The sequence below is a fragment of the Danio aesculapii genome, chromosome 9, assembly GCF_903798145.1.
Source record: "Danio aesculapii chromosome 9, fDanAes4.1, whole genome shotgun sequence".
NCBI lineage: Eukaryota > Metazoa > Chordata > Actinopteri > Cypriniformes > Danionidae > Danio > Danio aesculapii.
Window position 1 is genome coordinate 15,873,032 of NC_079443.1, and position 22,338 is coordinate 15,895,369.

At 36.3% G+C, this 22,338-nt stretch overlaps 1 protein-coding gene across 1 annotated transcript in view; it reads right to left on the bottom strand.

The window, feature by feature from the left end:
- The window catches only part of LOC130235342 (NALCN channel auxiliary factor 1), a 244,846-nt gene that overhangs the window by 3,092 nt on the left and 219,416 nt on the right, over positions 1-22,338 (bottom strand). Inside the window, exon 2 of the mRNA XM_056465907.1 lies at positions 14,292-14,463. Coding sequence (XP_056321882.1) covers positions 14,292-14,463 — 172 coding nt within the window. The remainder of the gene's footprint in view (positions 1-14,291; positions 14,464-22,338) is intronic.

Below are 22,338 nucleotides of genomic sequence, written 5' to 3' on the forward strand. Positions count from 1 at the left end.
AACGCTAGCGCAGGTTGCCAGCTTGAGGACCAACACGAGCAAGTCTGACTATCAAGCCTAAAGGCTAATTTAAGGCTGATTTAAATTGTGTTCTATGTAAAAACAACGGGTCATGATATAAATATTTTTTATACATATATTAAAAGGAGATTTTGTTCTTACCACCACCTGAAATTTATAGTTTAGAAATGGCTTCTTGCAGCTTCGTAACAGAAAACTAACAATGATTACCTCAGGTCACCTCATGTGCTTTATTCAGTGTTAAATGCTAACAATGTGAGTTTGAACGCCATTTTACATGATATTTATTGCCATACTACTGAAAGCAGCAGCAGAAAATTTACCTCAAATCTTGAGAATAAAATTAATCACTTAAAATTGAACTTTAAAACTGTGACGATGCAAGCCAACAAATATCAGTGATTGAACATGTGCATTTAATAACGTTGAAGAGGTTTGATATGTGTTAATTAGATTATAAACCTTACCATTTTATGAGTGAGTGCATATTCTGTGCTTCAGAATGGCTGTATTTAAATTTCTGTTGTGTTTCTTCTGATGCAAACTAGCGTGTTGTTAGGACACCTGGTCACCTAATGTTTACAATTGTAATATTTATATTATTTGCAAATTAATAACCACCTCACTTGGAACTCTGAATCTGTGTCTCATTTTGGAGTATGCTACTGTCCACCGGAGGTCGCATTTCGGTCACGGATGCATACTTTGAGAGCATTCCAGACTGATTGAATAAAATACACGGTTTTTCATGAAGGCAACCCAGGGTGCTGAAATATAATTGGCTAAACCGGCATTGGGTGGGTTAAATGACTAAAACAAAAACAGACATTCCGGCACGTAACGCACACTTTCAAAGTAGAATATCTGACTTCAGCATTGTTTTTCAGATAAACAAGAATGTACACTTAGCATGTTTTTTTTTTTTTTATCAGCAAACATATTATGGCATTTTTATGCTTTAAAAGAGTCAAAAACTTATATACAGCACCTTTAACCCTTTGATGTGTATGATCACACTGGTTTGATCAGTCTTGGCTAATCAGTCCCTGGAGGATTTGATTAGAAGCTATTAGATCGTTGAGTGCGTCACATGATCAGCTGTTAAATTCAAATCTGCTTTCCCACAATGGCTCACGCTGAGCTAGAGAAAAGTGTGTGTGGGACTTGTCAAAAATTATTTTGGAGATTTATTTTTAAACATAAACATTTGGAGAACTATTTTTAAACATAAACTTGTGGATTAGACAAACACAGTTTACTCTGTTCTTCTCTCAGCAAATTTTGTGTAGTTTGAGAGAAGTTGATAAATTAACATGGGTAACACTTATGTATTTAGATGTAATGTATCTTAAATTCAACAAACGGACCATCAAAATAAAGTGTGACCTTAACATGTTGTAAATCCAGCAGCTCTAATCTCTCCACTGCAATGCAGATTAACATGGCAACATCCATCATCATTAACATTACTATTAAGCTGTTTAAAAGATCAAATGCATATTCTTTAACATATATAAAAATTGGAACACCAGATGTTTCATCATATAATTAGGATGTTTGTCAATGAAACAAAAATTACATTCATTGGGCATGAAATAAAAAATACATGTATTGGGCTGTGATGTGTTCCATGATAAAATTGATGTGTCACCATGGAAATGTTAAAGTGATCCGTTCTAAATAATGATCCCATTAAAAAAACTCACATGGGGGATGTGGTCAGTGAGAGTATTAAAAAATGTACATGCGAAAGGGTTAAGCTCCTTATTTACAGTTTAATAACTCCACAGATAGCTGTACTTATAACTAATGTTTTCCCGTTAATTATGAATGATTCATAACTATCATGACTCATTTCATTTAGTCACAAAAAGGTCAAATTATTTCACATTCCAGGATATTAATTGACCTTGACACACAGTGCAGGGGTTCTCCTTATGTATTTCCAGTTTGTCTGCACCCTGTGACATTTTATGACCCAAACTAGCCTTGTTGTGTCATCGAAAGGTCATTATTTTGATTTATTTATCTTGACACAATCATGCAGTTGGCTTTCTTGACAACACTGCCTGCACTGTAAAAAATGCTGGGTTCCACACAATCGATTTGTTCTGGGGCAACATGAAGGAATCAAATTAGCTTATTTATTTTATTTTATTTTATTTTTTTACAAATTGAAGTGGATTGAACTTAAAACAATTAAGTTGTCACCCCAAAAATAACTGTGTTGTTTCAGCTCATTTTAAATAAGCAGTTTGAACAAACAGTAAACGTTATTTTTTGAGTGTGTTAACATTTACGTATGTCTGAAAAAACTAAGGCGGCACGATGGCACAGTGGTTAGCACTGTCGCCTCACAGCAAGAAGGTCGCTGGTTTAAGTCCTGGCTGGGCGAGTTGCCATTTCTGTGTGGAGTTTGCATGTTCTCCCCGTGTTTACGTGGGTGTCTTCAGGGGGCTCCAGTTTTTCCTTACAGTCCAAAGACATGCAGTATAAGTGAACTGGATGAAGTAAATTGGCCGTAGTGTATCTACGGCTAGAAGGTCATCCGCTGCATAAAACACATGCTGAAATAGTTGGCGGTTCATTTCACTGTGGCAACCTTTGAAATAGAGACTAAGCCATAGGAAAATGAATGAATTTATTTATTTTTTTTCATATTTACCAGTTATGTTGAAATTGTCTTAAAAATTTACAATGATGAATGATGAATTTGACTAATAAGTTGCCTAATAACACATTATAAATTATGTTCAAATCTGTTATATCTTTTTTAAAAGCAACTGTATTTAAAGTTTAATAAATTTTAGGGTAAACTAATCCAATAAATCATCTACTTTTCCACTTGACCTTGCCACACATACAGTCAGAATTATTAGCCCCCTGAATTATTAGCCTGAATTATTGTTTATTTTGTTCCCTAATTTCTGTTTAATGGAGAGAAGTTTTATTTCAACACATTTTTAAACATATTAGTTTTAATAACTCATCTCTAATAGCTCATTTCTTTTATCTTTGCCATGATGACAGTAAATAATATTTGATTAGATATTTTTCAAGACACTTCTATACAGCTTAAAGTGACATTTAAAGGCTTAACTAGGTTAATTAGTTTAACTAGACAGGTTAGGGTAATTAGGCTAGTTATTGTATAACGATGGCAAATAAGACTTTCACCAGTAGAAAAAAATATTATAGGAAATACAGTGAACATTTCCTTGCTCTGTAAAACATAATATGGGAAATATTTAAGAGAAAAAAAAAAATCAAAGGGGGGCTAATAATTCTGTATTCAACTGTACATTATTAATGACAGGTGTTTATGGCCATGTTGTGATGATGATGGAGACATATGGTTCTTTATGTTTGAATCTGTATAATAAGTTAACATGGTTTCCGCTACATTCATTCTTCCATGGCGGGGCGCCACACCAAAATTCATTCCGCCACGGCTACATTACAGCTTCTCATTCAAAACATTTAGCCATTTTTTTTTAAATAGTGGGTTATAATCACACCAAGACATATTAAAAGGTAAGTGCATTATAACAGCCAGGGGCGTTGCTAGACATAAAGCTCTACTGGGGCACGTATATATATATATAAAATCGCACAGGAATATCAGTATATTAATATAGGCTTTGCTAAAAGGCTGGTCAAATGTCTTTTTTTACAGAAGCTAAAAGACGCACAAGCTGCGACCATGGTGATGAGTCAACAATCGCATATATTTTGATATGCTATGTAGCGCATATATAGCCTAAATTGTAACCCTTTCAATAGATAGACCTCATCAATGACATATTAAGCATGGACATTTAAAGGATAAGTTATGCTTTGCGCTGTGAGATGCGTCCATGACTTTACACATAAGTAATAATCAAGTGTGTGCAGGTTATGTACCTTATGGAGTCACTTTCTTAATATTGGATATTTATAAAGCATAAAACTCTGTTATGAAACAAACTCTCTTATATCTGCTGGTGCTGCTATTAATACGCAGATCTCGGGTTATGCTGGTGCAGCCGTTAATACACGGTTCAGGTAATCACAAAGCCAGCTCGCCTATATGATGTTTAATTATGGGTGGGTCGCAGGTGGATGAGTTCAATCATTGGTTATGCAGACCACTTTGCCTAAAATATCAAAAAGTTCAAACGCTTTGATTAAACTAAAGCGAAACTGACTGATCAATGGATGTTTGTCGTAAAGATTGATAATATAGGCTGCTCTTTTATTTTTGATCATACAGTTAACAAAGATTCAATATTCAAAACTGAATATTTCACTTTTATTTTATTTATATTACGATTGTATTTAACAGACCAGTTTGTGTTTTGGCCGCGGCATAGCGGACCCTGAGGCACATCGCTTCACCTCAGTTTATTAGTTATTCTGGTTTATTTTGTAAATAACTGACCGACAAAAACTAAGGTACAAATTGTACAAAACAAAATTCGTTCAAAGAATATTTTTCTTCCGACGAAAATATATATAATTAATATATATTTTGTGCGTCTCCATCCGCTACACTGTGCAGTGTTTGTTTCGCTCCACGAGGAAAAAAGGATTTAATTAATGCTCCCATAATTGCTGCTACACAAACCCCTGTGATATATTAGCTACATATTTTTATAAATGTCTTTACACAAAATTACTATATGCTAAAGCCTACTTTAAATAAGTCAAAATATATGCGATTGTTGACTCATCACCGGTCGCAGCATGCGCGTCTGTTACCTTCTGCAAAAAAAAAAAGACATTTGACCAGCCTTTTAGCAAAGCCTATATTAATATACTGATATTCCTGTGCCAGTTTGACACTGTACATTAAACTGAGAATAGTTTAACTACTTCACAATACTCCGTCACCTGAACTCAGCGCGAGGGCGAAGGAGAAAAGTGCAGCGCTGAGGTAAAATCATATTCTCAAGTCATAATCTTTAAAATAATTATAAATTATAAATAAAAGTATTCTTATTATTATACATTATTTTTATATACATATTATTATTCTTATATACATATTATTATTCTTCTAAATAATCTTAAATGTAACTGGAAAACAATGTTAAGACAACTGGAGTGATGCTAAGATCATTTAAGAAATTACTTTTGCATAAATATTAATTTCATTTTAATGAAATTCTATTGACAATTCAAATAAATACAAAAAAAAAAAAAAAAAAAAAAAAAAGATATGTTATAGGATTATCTGTTGTAGACTTGACACATGGCAGATAATTAGGTTTGTTAAGTCTTACCTCCCTGACTCGTCATCCCTCCTTTTTGCTTCATACAAAAAAATCTATCAGGAGGCATGCTTAGTAAGATCACCATCATATTGTTTAAACTTTAGTTTTGTCCAGTTGCAACACAAAAAAAGCTGTTATGCTGGTTTTACAACGCATGAGCAGCGCGTAACAAGCAGGTAGCCGTCTTTTTTGGCGCGCATGTTTACTACCGGGACTCTCAGAGCAGCGCGTGCAAGAGGCGCGCCTGTTCTTTGCGCACAGGCAGAGATGTGTCAGTTTGCTTTTTGATTAAACACATTGCTTTCACCGGCGTTGGTTCGGTTGCACTTAGAGAATAACGTCTTTATTTCGGAATTACCACTCTTAATAAATACACTTGCATATGAAGTAAATCATATCTCAATGCATTTACTGGGGCACTGGAGATTTTTACTGGGGCACGTGCCCCAGTGAATTGGGTCTAGCGATGCCCCTGATAACAGCGCAAACTTTTCTGTAATCGTGGTACTGCTGTGTGTTATTTGTTTAACCCTTCAAGGTGACGTGCTGACTGACTGACTGACAGGTGCGTGATGCGTGAGGCCAGCAAACACGATGTAGCTTTCAGTTATGACGAACACAGTTTCCATAATTATATTTTATTTATAAATAAAGGTCTATGGCTCTGCATACCATGACTTTATCTAACTAGAGTTTATAACCATTTCACTTCACTTCAGGATGCATTAATGCCGCTTTGTAGGTCTATTGGAGACATTAATAAATATTACTGGCAAATCTAATAAATGTTGGAGACATACTTGTTACATAAATGCTCTATATCACACTTCAGCAGCGTTTATTTGAGAGCGCACAAGAAAATCTGCACTCGAGCAGCGTATATTTGTGGGCGCACAAGAAGTTTTGTGCATGAACAGAGGAAATTTTTTTTGCATGCTCGTATTACATGAATGCGATCTCAACTTGTAATACTGTGCTCAGGACATTTGTCAATAAAATAACGCCACAGGTAGTTGGTAGAACTATAGCTGCATCCCAAATCACACACTAATGCACTATTCTACACCATTTTGCAGTATAAATAGTGTAAGTAGGGCGTTCACACTGAAAACTCTACAAATAATAAGTGCACTTTAATTATCCGGATGATGCACTCATTCAACCTGTAAAATGAAGTGTGGAATGATGGACACTTCACGCACTCAGCAGCCGCAGCCTGCTCGTAGTGGAAGGGGCAAAGCTATCGGGCGCATGTGTTGGATAACTTTATTTTGGATTGTGACAGCAAAATTCTCCTACGAGAGTGATTTATAGCGCCTCCTGATGGTGAATGCGGTTTTACTCATGTCAAGTATTATGTGGTAGCTTGGTCATTTATTTCACTAATATGGCAACCATCAAACGTCACTGGGGAAACGGTTTGAACTTCCACTTAGTAAAAAAACATTAGTGTTCGATTTGGGGCAACACTACATACAAATACTATGCTGGTGAGTGTGTAAGTACATAAGTACATAATGCATAAGTGCATAGTGTATAACGTGCCATATGGGATGCAGCTTGTGTAAAAGGCCCAAGAGTCTGCCACCACAGCTGGAAAAAATCCTAGAGGAAACACTGGGTTACATAATAACGCATTTTAAATTGTTCATTCAATCATTCATTTTCTTTTCAGCTTAGTCCCTTTATTAATCCGGGGTCGCCACAGCAGAATGAACCGCCAACTTATCCTGCACATGTTTTATGCAGCGGATGCCCTTCCAGCAGCAACCCATCACTGGGAAACATCCATACACACTCATTCACACTCATACACTACAGACAATTTAGCCTACCCAATTTACTTGTACCGCATGTCTTTGGACTGTGGGGGAAACCGGAGCTGAAATTCATGCAGCTGAGGCTCGAACCAGCGACTTTCTTGCTGTGAGGCGACAGCACTACCTACAGTGCCACTGCGTCACCATTTTAAATTGTTCTAATGTGTTATATCTTTTCATAGGTAACTGTATTTAAAGTTTAAATGGATTATAATATTTGCAGTTTGCTATTTACATCTAAATGAATTATACACGTTACAATGCAATGCATTACACTGCAACTTAATAATTTAAAAAACCTTTACAATGCATAAAGACTACAAGTTGTCATTACTTAAATTCATTGAAATCAGAAGTTGAAGTGTTTTAGAGAATTTCTAAGAAGATTTTTAAGATGATTAAGCTGAAGGGTGAAGGAATGAATGAGTTTTGCTTCATTTTGTAACCTGCATCACGGAAAATGTTTGACACATTGTCTATCAAAAATAAATAAAATAAATAAAAATCATGCTCACGATAGTAGAAGCATAGTCAAGCCATTGCATACATAAATATTGCAGCCCTCTGAATAAATTATTAGTTGTTAAAAAAAAAAAAACGTAACAGTAGTTCACTCAAAAAGGAATGTCTGCATTCTTATTTCAAAAATATCTCATGTGTCCTCCAGGAAAAACTACAGCACATACTACAAAGAATGCCGCAATGACCTGAGGCTGGGTAATTAATTTTGGGGTGAACTAGTCCAATAAATCATCTACTTTTCCACTTGACCTTGCCACGCATACATCATTAATGACAGGTGTTTATGGCCACGTTGTGATGATGATGGAGGCATATGGTGCTGTAAAGTTTAGCACTGCGAGACCGCGTTAAGTGGAGATACTAAAAGCAATTAAAGGCCAGGTAATTAAAGTTTGACCACTCAGCCGGCCAGTGCGCTTGTGCTCTCAATTCCCCATTCATCATCAGTGGGTCTCATTATAGCACAAGCCTGCAGGCCATTGGGAGGCCAAAGCACTCATTCACACTCAGCACTTACAATAGTGCGTGTCCTATATGGCAAGCTGATTTATCACTAAAAAACAACATAAAACAGTAACACTATCTGTTTTCATGCTACTATGCAAAAGCAAATTATATGGAATGAATTTATTTTACCTAATATATATCTGAAAAATATAATAATTGTAGTTAATATGAATTAATGATGAGAGCTGAAAATTGTATTGTATTAAAGTGAACTTTCATTCGTTGTGTCAAACTGTATAAGGACTGAGAAAAAATGATTTCTTAGGGTGCTTTCACACTTGGTTCAATTTCCTGGATCTTACCCAAGTTCTATTGTCCCCCCCTTGCCACCTTCTCGGTTGGTTTGTGTTCACGCTGTCTTTTTGTGTACATCCGCACATCGCAGTCTTCAGCTTTTACTGAGTCTTTTAGTTTTGGACGTACAGAAAGCTACTCGTGTCTATCTTTCTATGTTTTCTAATAAAAACATTACAAATGTTCAGAACATCATGCAATGTCTTCAGAAGCTGTTTTTGGGGGAAACAAGCAGACATTGTCACCGTGTTTGCCCTGCCTTAGTCCCGCTTGTCACCAAGGTACAGTACATGATACACAGACTCACGAATGAACATTATGAAAACGATAGTTAGTTGTACAGTGGCGTTCACTTCCGTTATGTGGTACGATTGCATTCATACCAGAAGTGAACCAGACCAGAGTTCGTGCAAACTCTTTCAGGCGGACTCGGGTACGGTTCATGTGTGTGCACCCGAGTTCAGAAGATAACGTTCACGCTAGCTAAATGTACCGAACTCTGGGTGCGGACCAAAAGTGCTAGTGTGAAAGCACCCTGAGAGTTTTTATCTTGTTTTTAGATAAATATCTAAACAATCTCTAGACAAGTAAAATAATAAATTGGTTTGTTATCAGAAGTCCAAATTAAGTGGGTTTTTCTGTAAAACAAGCAAAATAATCTGCCGAAACTGAAAACAAGATTATTTTACTTACCCCATTGTCAGATTATTATTATATATATATATATATATATATTTTTTAAGGGAAATACATTTAATTTTGACATTATTATTTCTAAAAACTGTTGTAGACAATTCTTCTTGATTTAAGAATGTTTAGATATTTGGACCAGAAACGAGGCAAAAAGTTTAAGTAAGAAACCCATTTTTGATAAGTGAGTTAAAAGAAGTGGAAATAAGAATTTCGGTGTATTAAATGTTTCTGTCTGTATACTACATTTTCTGTCTGTAATTGTGGGTATTTACAGATGTTTCTGTCGTGTTGGCATTTGTAGGTTTGCCGTTCTAGTGAAGAGTTCAGTACTGTTGGTATTGTATATACGGTAACACTTTATTTTAATAGTCCATTTAAGTATTAGTAGACTGTCTGCTTAATATCTGTTGATACTGCTCCATCAACAGACTGACTAAAAGAAACTTTGCTAGTACATGTCAATTTACAATAACCCTAACCCCAACCTAACAGTCTACTTATAATCTAATGAGAATTAGTTGGCATGTAGATGCAATGTATCTTAAATTCAACAAACGGACCATCAAAATAAAGTGTAACCATATATACTGCTTGATTCAGAATTATAATAATGCAAGTGTATAAAAATAGTATCTTTAATAGTTACATTAACACAAGCTATTGCTAACTACCTTTGCTAAATCAATGGCTAAGTCATAAAGATGTGATTAATATAAACTAATCAGTTTTATCAGTACTAGTGCTTACTTTTTAATAATTTTTTTTATTCTTTTCCTATTCTTTAGTAATTGTACTTATTCATTAGCTCCTTACTCGTTAGGTATGGCTACTTGTGCCTATTCATTACTAATTCTTATGAATTAGATACTGATCCATTTATATACTAATAACTATTAAATAGATACTGCAGTACTCAGTCATCATATATGCATAGTAGTTTTTACTAGTACATTACTAGCATTACTACTGGTACTAGTAACTAGCAGCACATATTGTATAAGTTATTCTGTTGTTTAACATGTTAAGTAACATAACATAAGTAATTTAACATATACATATAATATAATGTAACAAATACATTTAAGTAAGCAACAAATTTTATACAGAAATAAGCGTTCATTAAACACTAGTACTTATTTAAAGGATGATATATAATCATTAAATACTTAAGAGATACAGTACTAGTTGTTTATTAAATACTAGTACATATTTACACTAGTATATTTTGTAATTATAGCAACAATTAACATCTTACTAGTTAGATCTGATCTGTTTTTTTTTTACTCGTCTTGTGTTATGACTACTCCAAATGTCCGCAGTAGAGATCAATTTAATTTGTTTACTAGAAAAAAAAATACAACAACTAGAAAAAGTAACAGTAACCTTTTAAAATCAGTGCTAGTATATAATAAATGTGTACTACTGTATATCTACTAGATAGTACAACTATCTTATGACAGGTATTAGTAATTAGTAGTAAATAGTAAGTACTACTACCTAATTCAATTCATCTTTATATCTATAGTGCTTTTCACAATGTAGATTTTGTCAAAGCAGTCTACCTAGTCTACCTAACTTACTAGTCAAAACAGAATTGATAATAGCCCAAGACAAATCCCCATAGAAGCCAATGGCAAAAATTTACATTTGTTTAACACTGACATTTTTACTTGTTACCAAAAACTAGTATCTGATAATAGGTTCCTGTGTCTAATGAATTAATATTAGTATCTAAAAAAATAAGAACTATACCAGTAAATAAAATAAAAAAATCAATAAAGTGCTGGTGTATTTTAAAAAGTACTTTACGAATAAGCACAAGTAGGCATTGACTAAACTAAAGTCTAAAAAGGGAGTAGCATGAAAATAGATACTACTGTAGTATGGTTTATAAAGAGCCCCTATTATGGGTTTTTGAAAATTACCTTCCATGCAGTGTGTAACACAGCTATAAGTGAATGAAAACATTAAGGTGAGGTTTCAACCTGAAAGTACAAAAAAAGTGTAAAAATGATTCACAAGTTTTCGAAACTTTAGGTATTTTGTTGTGAAGTCTGAATAAAACTTTGTCCTGCCCACTTGTTGTGTGCCGTGATGGGTGTTTCATTCCCGACACATGTTGCACACTTTGTAGTCAACCAATCTATGCTGATTAGCATCACGCAAGGGAGTATTTTGAAAAAATTAATCGCTGAACAAATCATATAGGAGTCTTTGGGATAATTAGGTAAAAATAAATGCATATTATAAGACAACAAGTGTTTTTTGAGCTTGCATGCATATCAGCCTGTTATTGGGGACCCCCAAAACCAAACTTTGACTTTTTATAATCCTTAATAGGGGCACTTTAAATGTTGAAAAGGCTTGCCATACTGTATGCCCTCAGCATACCCTGACAAACAGCCATATCTGTATTCTCATACTTATCATCAGCATCCTTATTAAAATCAAATGGAGCATAATTTAAAGATAAATTTGTATTTGTTAATCAACTGAGTCGTCTTGGTGTGTGTAATTGGGACGTGATCCTGTGATCCTTCATTCAATAATGGCACACAATATAAGACAGAATATTGCAGTTTGCAGTTTGTGTTTCAGCCACAAGGTGGAAACAGAGACCAAGTATTGAGTATTACTCAGGGTACTAATGGGAAAATGCTGCCTACATGTTCCAGACCAAGTGTTTGTTAACATCCTGTTTACTCTGATGCCTTCATCTGGTTACCCTTAAGCTTAAATGTATCCTTTGTTGTTTATTATACCACACAATTGTGGTTATGACTCAGTGTCTAATGAGAAAAAAGCAATTTAATCACTGTAGTCTCTAAAGTTCACTTGAATTTAAAATGTTTTTCATAATCAGAAATGACATATAGGAGCCCCGGAAGCTTTGCTTAAAAGGTGACCTTATCCCAAAATTGCTTTTCTTACTAGGATTCTTTGTCTCATTTCTAGTTCAAATATCAAAATATAATTAAATCAAGAAGCATGTTTAAGACATTAAAAAGTTTGACATCCGTCAAAATTATGTGAGTTTTTCCTTATAACAATCTAAATGATCTGCCAGTGGGGTAAGTAAAAAAATCTTATTTCAAACCTACAAAATTATTTTACCTCACTGTGAGAATATCTGTCTTGTTTTAAGGAACTTTATTGTAACTTTATGTAATGTAATGTAATATGTGTATTTATATATCACATTTATCATGTATGGCCATACACCCAAAGCGCTTCACAATCCAGAGAGAGGGGTCTCTCCACACCACCACCAGTGTCATCCACTTGGATGATGCGACAACGGCATCAGTGAGCTCACCACACACCATCTATAGAGGGAGTGGAGGGATTGTGATAGAGCCAGTTCAGTGGATGGGTATAATTGAGAGGCCATGATGGGTAAGGGCCAATAGAGGGAATTTTGTCAGGACATCAGGGTTACACCCCTACTCTTTACGAGAAGTGCCATGAGATTTTTAATATATACAGAGTGTCAGGACCTCGGTTCAACGTCTCATCCGAAAGATGACACCCACTGACAGTATAGTGTCCCCTTCACTATACTGGGGCATTAGGACTCTCACTGACCGCAGGTTGATCTCCCCCTGCTGGCTTCACTAACACCACTTTAAATAAGACTTATCATTTTGAAAAAACAAAACAATATTTTTACATGTCTAGAAAATGCTTCTTGATTCCTTAAAGTCTCCGGGTAAACGTTAGGACACCTGGCACCTGTTACAATACAGACGGCAACAGAGAAATACTGTAGACTGTAACAGACTGTAGGGAGATATCTCTGTAGACGGATGGCATTTCAAGTCACGTTCAGCCTTATAATCTTAAAATGTGAGCAAAGTCAGCTGTTTTATCATCACCTTGAGGGACACACCAGAAGCGCCGCTTCACATTACGCTATAGAAAATCATTCAAACATTATCTCTAAAGTGACGGTGAATTAGTAACGGCTTCTGCTGTTTTAGACTATCCGTGTTAAATTTTTTTTTTTATATGTTAGATAGATAGATAGATAGATAGATAGATAGATAGATAGATAGATAGATAGATAGATAGATAGATAGATAGATAGATAGATAGATAGATAGTAAAGGTGTCATGATTTCAATTTTAAATCGAAATCGATCGATATTCATGCTCATGGTGATTATCGAATCAAAAAATGGAATCGTCGATGCTGCCACGCCCCATGTCACGGCAGCTTGGCTTGAAGTGCTACATGAAGTGCTTGGCAAGTCAACCTACATAACAGCTACAACAAACAGTTGTATGGCAACTGCAGACGCAGAAGACCTGCTGACAGAACTTGAAACCCCTCCTCTTTCACTAAAATCGCCAGTGTGGAAGTACAGTATGTTGGATTTCCAGTGAGTTATGTTGTAACGTACGTGTTGTCAACAACAAAAAAAAAAAAACGTTTTCAAGGTCTGCTATGTACATAAACCACATTTTCCCACCGACAGCACGATTAGCAAGGCAAGGCATCTTCGCAGGCACCACAAAAACATAGATTTATCTGTTAAACCGACAAGTGTAACACAAACTACTTTCCCAACTTCATTTGGAATAAAACTTCTAAGTAACTCAACACTTGCTAAGGCAATTACAAGCTCGGTAGGAGTATTTATAGCCGCGGACATGCGACCTTATACAGTGGTAAAAAACTCCAGTTTTAGGCCTTTAATTAGCGTGCTAGAACCGTGCTATGAAATCCCAAGTAGAGCGCATCTCACAACTGTGGTGATACCCTCCATGTACAATATGTGAAGGAGAAAGTTATTGAAGGTCTTAGCAGTGCACGTTTAGTAGCCTTGACTACAGATTGCTGGACCTCCAGAGCAACACAGAGCTTCATGACTTCATGCGCATAAAGCTCATATATTATTATATTGCATAAAAGTCTTAAAATGGCATAGCTTGTGCTTTCAATTTTTTTTTTAAAATCGAGAATTGAATCGAACCGTGACTTTAGAATCAAAAATGTAATCGAATCGAGGATTTAGAGGATCGTGGCACCCTTAGATAGATAGACAGACAGACAGATAAGATGCGATAAGACTGAGATTAACTGACAGTGCAGTGAAGCACACTAATGACTCCAGTCCACTGAAGGAGAGGAAAGCACTGGTGATTTATTTGTACATGGAAAGGTCAAGCTGCCCACCTGTGCATATAAAACTGGGGCTTCCTCCGTAGATGAGCTCATCATTGTCAGGCAATATGAAGGGGCACCTCTGCTGAACCTCCAGGCAGTACTTCCTGCAGGGGATCCTGTTGCTGCAGTGCATCTGTGTGGTGTGGAAGAACTGGGCACAGAGCCAGTGTTTGTAGACAGTCTGTGGAGAGAGACAAGTGCAGAAGAAGAGCTGTCAGTGCGCAAGCCCGGGTGCCTGTTGCAATCCATTACATCATCAGTATGCCGCTAACAGTCATCGCTTAAGCTCTGCCACCTATGTTCCTTGGCAGCCCTGCAGACTTCGTCATTTCTCTGCATGGATTCTGTGCCAAAACATGCCTCGGCATCATTTTATCTTTTCTATTATGTATATTGTATGTGCATGGAACTTATATAACCACATTTAGCATCACTTTCCATCAATAATAGCAAACCAGCAGTGACCACAGTGTTTATATTCTTTCTGTACTTGTTCATATCTTTCTTTTTTAACCCTTGTGTTCTGTCGGGGATGTTTTCCTCCACTCTGTGGTGATTTTGAGTCTTAACCCTCTACTGCATGGCGTAACCATATGGCAACATGATATTTATGTTCATTTCCCTGCCACTGTTTCTTTAAGACCAACATATATATTTTTTTTGTTGGAAAGAGAAGACCTTAGTGTAGCCAATGATGTGCTTTGGTTAAGTCACATGACATGCAGTGTTTTTCTGTAGCACGATTTCTGACAGTCTTGTGTTAATTGTGAGTAGCTGCTAAATTGCAAATGTAAACGTCAATAAAACCAAAGGATGAAATTATGTCAGATCCACAAAAAATCTGAAACATCAACTCCTGTAAGTTATGATGACATATTCACAACACAATTTTTTTTAAATCAAATTAGTTTTTTTATAAATAGATCAAATGTGTGTGTGTTGCCAAATGGCAACACTCTGCAATAGTGGAACATGCAACGTTGCAATGGGTTAGCTAGCTAGCAAGATCAGCTGTGAACTTTTAAGTTGTAGCAATAACAACATGAATGCTAGTAATATAATGTTGATTAGTCATGTGTTAAAGGGCACCTATGGTGAAAAATTTACTTTTCAAGCTGTTTGGACAGACATGTGTAAGTAGAGTGCATAGACCGTCATATTGGGGTGATATAAACACACACAGTCCTTTTTTTTCAATTTAACAACATAAAAACGGTGGACCAATTGGAGCAGTTTTTAGATCGACCAATTTGATGTAGGAGTGCGGTCCCCCCGCCCACCGAATTGATTGTCAGGCACGCGTCACCTAATCCTCAGTTTGTCATTTCACGTCCACCATTTTCCACGTGTGAGTCAAATCGATGTCACTACAAAAGGAACAACCTTGCTCTATTTTTAGATTAGATTGTTTGAAAGTGCGAGCGCCTTTGCCTCACGTGAGTGTCGCTCCATTGGAAATAAAATAATGAACTTGCCTGCAGGCCCACAACAGAAGCGCCGCTCGGCAACGCGCAACGCCATGTATTTTAGAATTCTAAACATAGGTTTCTATCAGGGTACACACAACGGAGCTTAAAGTCGGTGGCTGTCCGTGGCTGTCCGCGGCGCCCAGCCAGGATTCGGGAAACTTCATGTTTCTGCCGCGCCACAGAGCTCTATCTTAACAGCTTTATTTTAAATAACATGCAAATGTCCGTGTCTGGTGTTCCGTGTTGCGGCTCTAAGCGGGTCATCCAGTGCCTCAGTCAAAGTTAATTCAGTGTGCGTGGTTATTAGTGTCGGTGTACACTCTCGGAACTTTAAACTAGCACACAGATGGCTGAAAAACTATACAAAGACACAAATGACTGTGAACTCTCTGCTTGGTCTGTGTCCGAGGCGTACATGTACGGCTGAATGCTGGTCCTCTTATTCATGCTGCTTGCTTCTCTTTGTCTGCCTGTCTGACTCTGTTGCAAACACAGAGCGGGGGAACACTTGGCTCCGCCCCTTTGTTACGTTTTGTGGGAATTTGAAACTAATTTTCATATGAAGCAACACATCCCTAAAACAGCGAGCTGTGGCCACGCCCCCGAAACGACACCTTATAACACATTATAATAGAAAAATCTGATTTGTGTTTTGAACTGAACCTAAACTGGCACACTCAGAAGAACCATAATATTAATATTAAATCATAAAAAAGGGGTAAACTATGTGCCCTTTAATGGCATTTGCATTATGGATAAAATCTAGTTTTAATGACAATAATTATTTTGAATTGATATCAATACTGGGAACAGTGTATTAGCGAGCACCACCATGTTCTATGGTAAGTGAAAGAAGAAAAGGACAGAACTGGCTCTTCCTGCAGATGAAAATGAGGGTGACATGGGTTTTACTGACCATGAGAATGATGCAGACTGGACATTTGATAGAGACAATTCAGATAAGTTAGCTCAGAGGCAGATAAGACAGGCGTAGTATAGTATATTGTATAATATACATAAACATTGTTAGCTTGTAGCTACATTATTCTGGTGCATCTGGATATACTAGACTTGTTATTTATTTGTTGTAATATTTACTGGAGGAAATATTTATATTTACTGTATGTTGTATACATGATAATACAATATTATGATTGTTTTCCATAATATTCAGCAAAAAATAATGAAATAAATGAAAGCTGTTGGAAAGTGTGTATAAGGTGTTATTTATAGGTTCTGTGTTATAATACTGCTACACCAATTAAGTCATTTCAAACAACAAAATTATTAATTATAAGGAAAGTTTTAAATTTGAAATTTCTAAGTTAGATCCACTGTTGGACGTTGTTGCCATATGGTAACATATCATAAAGTACCTTAAAAGAAGTTTTTTTTTTCAATCTTTTTTACAGCACTTCAAGTTAAGCTATTTTAAGAAAAGAAAAACAGTCAAATATTTTTTTTACAGATGGTAGATGGTTATTTGGCCACAACTTTCTCTATGTTTCAGCAAATAGAATGATTTTTGGTGACAAATCTGTTTTTGACACTTATTTTGAAAACATGCTTTGAAACTCTGGGCAAATTGACTACCCTTTTGCTATGTTGGTAGCTTTTTTTGCCCAATTGACTTCCATTATAATGACATTTTTTGATTGCAAAGTCAATGCACTATAGAAGATATATGATTATTAATTTTTACAGTTGATAATCAGTTGCAGTGCAAAAAAAAATCTTTTCTGGCTTCTATGGAGTATAGTGTTTGTGTGTATGTGAGTGTGTGGGAGTGTAAGAAACACCTTTGCGCAGTTACCTTGATATTTCTGAGAAAATCAAAATAAGCCCCTTAGCTCTCAGAACTTAAACATAGTAAGTGTATTTATGCACACACGCACATGATAATCTGCTGTTTTACTCCATAGAACTGCATATGAAAACTAGAAATTTTCTTGGACAGGCCTATCTAAAGAGGCAGTGGTGCCAACTGATGATCGACAGTAAAAATGACACATTTCTAATTATAATAATAATAATTCATTTTATTTGTTAATGGCACCTTTCTAGACACCCAAGGTCACCTTACAATAAGCATCAACAGCCATGCTAAAACAAATTAAAACAAATAATAAAACATTACTAAACAAGCATTGACCAAACAGGTATAAAAACATTGCGAATATAAAATAATATGATAAAAAATTGTTAAAGGAAAGCCTGCTAAAAAAGATGAGTCTTTAGATGAGATTTAAAAGTGTGAAGAATATCACTATTCTTAGATCTAGGGGAAATGAGTTCCATAGCCGAGGAGCCATAGAGCTAAAAGATCTGTCACACATTGTGCTCAATCTAGTGTGTGGTGGTACCAAGGAGAAGGAGTTGGCTGATCTTAGAGTGCGAGAAGGGATGTAAATATGGAGAAGTTCGGTAAGATGTTGAGGAGCAAGATTATGAAGTGCCTTAAAAGTTAGAAGTAATATGTTAAAATCAATACAAAACTTTACCAGAAGCCAGTGAAGCTGATAGAGGATTGGTGTGACTGCTCGTGAGATTGAGTCCTAGAGATGACACAAGCTGCATGGTTCTGAACCAGTTGGAGATTACGGAGAAATTTGAAAGGAAGCCCAAAAGGAAGTGCATTGCAGTAGTCAAGGTGTAAAGTAACTAATGCGTGGATAAGAATTGCTGTGTTATTGGTTGTGAGAGAAGGGCGGAGATGAGTGAGGATTTGCAGATGGAAATATGCAGTACGTGTAATATTATTGATGTGACCTTCAAATGAGAGTGTACTATCCAAGATGACACCCAAACTCTTTACCTCCACAGAGGGAAGAATTGTGCTGTTATCAATGTCTATTGTAAAATTAACACTTTTAGTGCTGTTGAGAAGTTAGGGCTTCAGTTTTGTCGCTATTTAATTTTAAAAAGTTAGCTGAAAGTTCAACTAAACATCTGCTCAAAGCAAGAGGAAAAGAACTGGATTTAACCTCTTCACAACAGGGAAAATCACCACCAATAAAGAATGCATGCACTCTAAAAACGTTGAGTTATTTATTTAACGCAATGATTGAGTTGAAATATATTTGGTGCTTTGTTGGGTTATTTTTAACTTTTATTGGGTTATTTATTAATAACTCAACAAGTTAAGTAAAATGTTTGGTGCTTTGTTGGGTTATTTTTAACCTTTATTGGTTTATTTATTAATACTCAACAAGTTGGGTCAATTATTTGGTGCTTTGTTGGGTTATTTTTAAACCTTTATTGGGTTATTTATTTAATAACTCAACCAGTTGGGTTAAACATTTTGAATTTCAACAGTCAACTGATTTAACTGACAGAGAACAGCTGTATTATAATGCGTACGTAATGTTGTTTTTGCGTTATAAAGTTTATTCATGCTCTAACGCAATAATATTGTTGTTTTTTTCATCAAATTACCTCTTTGTGTAGTTTTTTTTTATATATCTGTTTCACCAGCACTTTTAAGTATTAATGATACTAACATGCTTTTCACAGCCGATCTTTATTAAAACAAAAACAAAAACATCTGGAACTGAATTGTCTGGAACTTAAAATGTAATGGAAGTGAACCATTTTCAATATTTTTGAAAATTGCATGTTATTTATTTACTCACCCATAATTATAAAATGAATAGTAATACTAGTAATAGTAGCAATAGTAAAACCACAATGGAAAAACAATGGAAATGTGCTAATACCAAATATAATAACATTCAATCAAAATAACCCAATGCATTGGGCTGTATTATATAACCTAATGCATTGGGTTAATATAACCTATATTTGGGAAGGTGCTATAATAACCTATAGTTGGGTTATGTGTTGGGGTATTTTTAACCTAACTATTTTAACTGAGTTATTGTATGCTGTCATGGCTTTGCAATCATTTAAAAATGTCAATATAATGGAAGTCAATGGGGCAAAAAGTGCCACAAACATAGTGAAAGGGTAGTTAAAATGAACAGTACACAAGGGTTAATGAAATATTAGAAAAATAATCAAAGAAATTGCTAATATTTGAGTTCAAATATTTATACATATATACAAATTTGTATTGAACCTTCATACTCACTCACTCACTCACTCACTCACTCACTCACTCACTCAGATTAAACCCTTCCTTTATCAGGGGTCACTTTATCATGTTTTACCAGCAGATGTCCTTACTGCCACAACCTAGCCCTGAGAATACATTGGCTCATGTAAAACCCACAACAAAAAAGAATCTCACAACTAACACAGTGTATGGCCAGCCGTAAATATGGGGGAAAACTGGAGCACCTGGTGGAAAGCCACAAGGATATTAGGAGAACATGAACACAGAACCTTCTTGCAGTGTGCCATCCATGTTAACCGCTGTGCTGAAATCATATTTCTGTTTTGACATTTGAATACATAACAATAAGTAATCTCAAAGTCTCAAAATGCAAGTCACCACTGTTTCAGCTACACATTAACCACATCTTGCATGACCTCAGTATAACGGAGGCCAGCTAGCGAAGTGCTATACAGGTAAACCTCACAACCTAATATGCTGCAACGGCATCTTTAAATATGAGATCAAGGTAACGAATGAAGTGAAATTGGCAGAGCAGGGAGGTCGTTGTCGTCAGGGCAGCCAGAGCGAACTTTGACGCTCTCGCCACCTTCTGTGTGAATGCACAGTTATACAATCTCCACAGCAGCCATTAAACTGGATAAATAATCACGCAAGCAAGCATTTTTGTCATGTTTAACACCAAAACATCCCCTTCTCCATGTGAACATAAATAAATGTCCCCAATCAAACAAGCAAGCAAAAAAAAAAGATATCAAACGACAGCTATTTGCTTTGACTGAATGAAAAGACTGTAATGCATTAACAGTGCTTATATAAAAGGCAGACAAGAATCTCTGGTGAGTTTTTCAGTGGCCATTAGTTACAGCAGAGACAGCGCATGACATCATATCCTCTCGCTCATCAGGAGCCTAATGGAACAATCCTGTACTCGTCTCATGTTTTTTCAAAGACCGAAACAGAGCTAAACAAGTCCAAACAAACATAAACACCTCCTTTCCCGCATCACAACTATTCTGCAAACACGCCACAGACCTGTTGCTGGAATATGTAGCAGTCAGCATGCAGAACTCCTCGACTCCATCTACAACAACAGCTCAGGCAATTATGAGCGCAATGAATCACTGTCTTAAGCACAGTGCCTTTTTCCCGCACACAGCTGTACATCATGTCACGCAGCTGTCCCCAATGAAATATTTATGTGGCGTCACTCGTGTAAACTCTTTAAAAAAAGCACATTTCCTTCCTCAGCCTTGATCCTCCACCGCTTTGGCTCGCCTGTAAGTGCTTATTAGATTTGCAGAGAGCAAACCTCTCAGCGGGCGTTTGCTAATGCCTGTTCATATAATGAATCCCTCCTGAGACAGAGGTAAAGCAGACGTTTGTGGAGGATGACGGATCACAGAGAGAGGTACGACCGCTGCCTCCTGTCTCCTCCCTAGGTCATTTCAGGCAGACCTGATTGACATGCTAAGCAAACAGCTCCTCGGAGGTGAAATGAGCTTTTGTCGGAGTTACCTGAGGACACTGTTGATGCTCTCGAGTCAGTATTGTATTTGACCGATAAAAGAGGAGGAAGAAGACAATGGAAAACGATATTATTAGATATCTAAAATACAGTTCCATTCATTAGCATAATGTCTTGTCCTTGTTGGGAGAACTGCACAAGAAAGGGAAGAGACTGTCTGACCTAATTTATACTTGCATTTTTTAAATGTCTGAAATGTTTTGAGTTTGTCCTCTTTCAACCACATCCAAAGTCAAAATACATACAATAAGTGTGCAATGATGCTAGGTTGATGTATGTTTCCCAGTTGCAGATGATTTTAAAGCTATAGTGCAGGTGATTGGTTGCTGTCGCCTCAGCAGCCAATGAGCTGGGTAGGGTCTGTCTGCGGACTGCAAGACACGGCTTAACATGAAGGGGCCTTAGGGGCATAACTTGTAGTACGCTAGAGGCATAACTTGAGGTTATAAAGACATGTCAAAACTATGTCGTCAGCAAGATGGCGCTGTACATCAGTTATTAACATCTATACCTACCCCACACCTAAACCCAACCATCATCGTTGTTAATGTATACTTCTTCACCACCATCACAGTTATTAACGTCTATACCTACCACAATCCTAAACCCAACCATAGTTATTAATGTCTACACCCTCCCCAAACATAAACCCAACCATAGTTAATAATGTCTACACCAACCCCAAACCCAACCATCACTGTTATTAACGTCTACATCTACCACAACCCTAAAGCCAACAATCATCATTATTATTGTCTACTCCTTCCCAAAACCAAAACCCAACTATAGTTATTAATGTCTACTCTTTCCCCAAACATAAACCCATAAACCCAACCATAGTTATTAATTTCTACACCTAACCCAAACCCAACCATCAGTTATTAACGTCTACACCTACCACAACCCTAAAGCCAACCATCGTTATTAATGTCTACTCCTTCCCCAAACCTAAACCCAACCAGTTATTAATGTCTACACCTAACC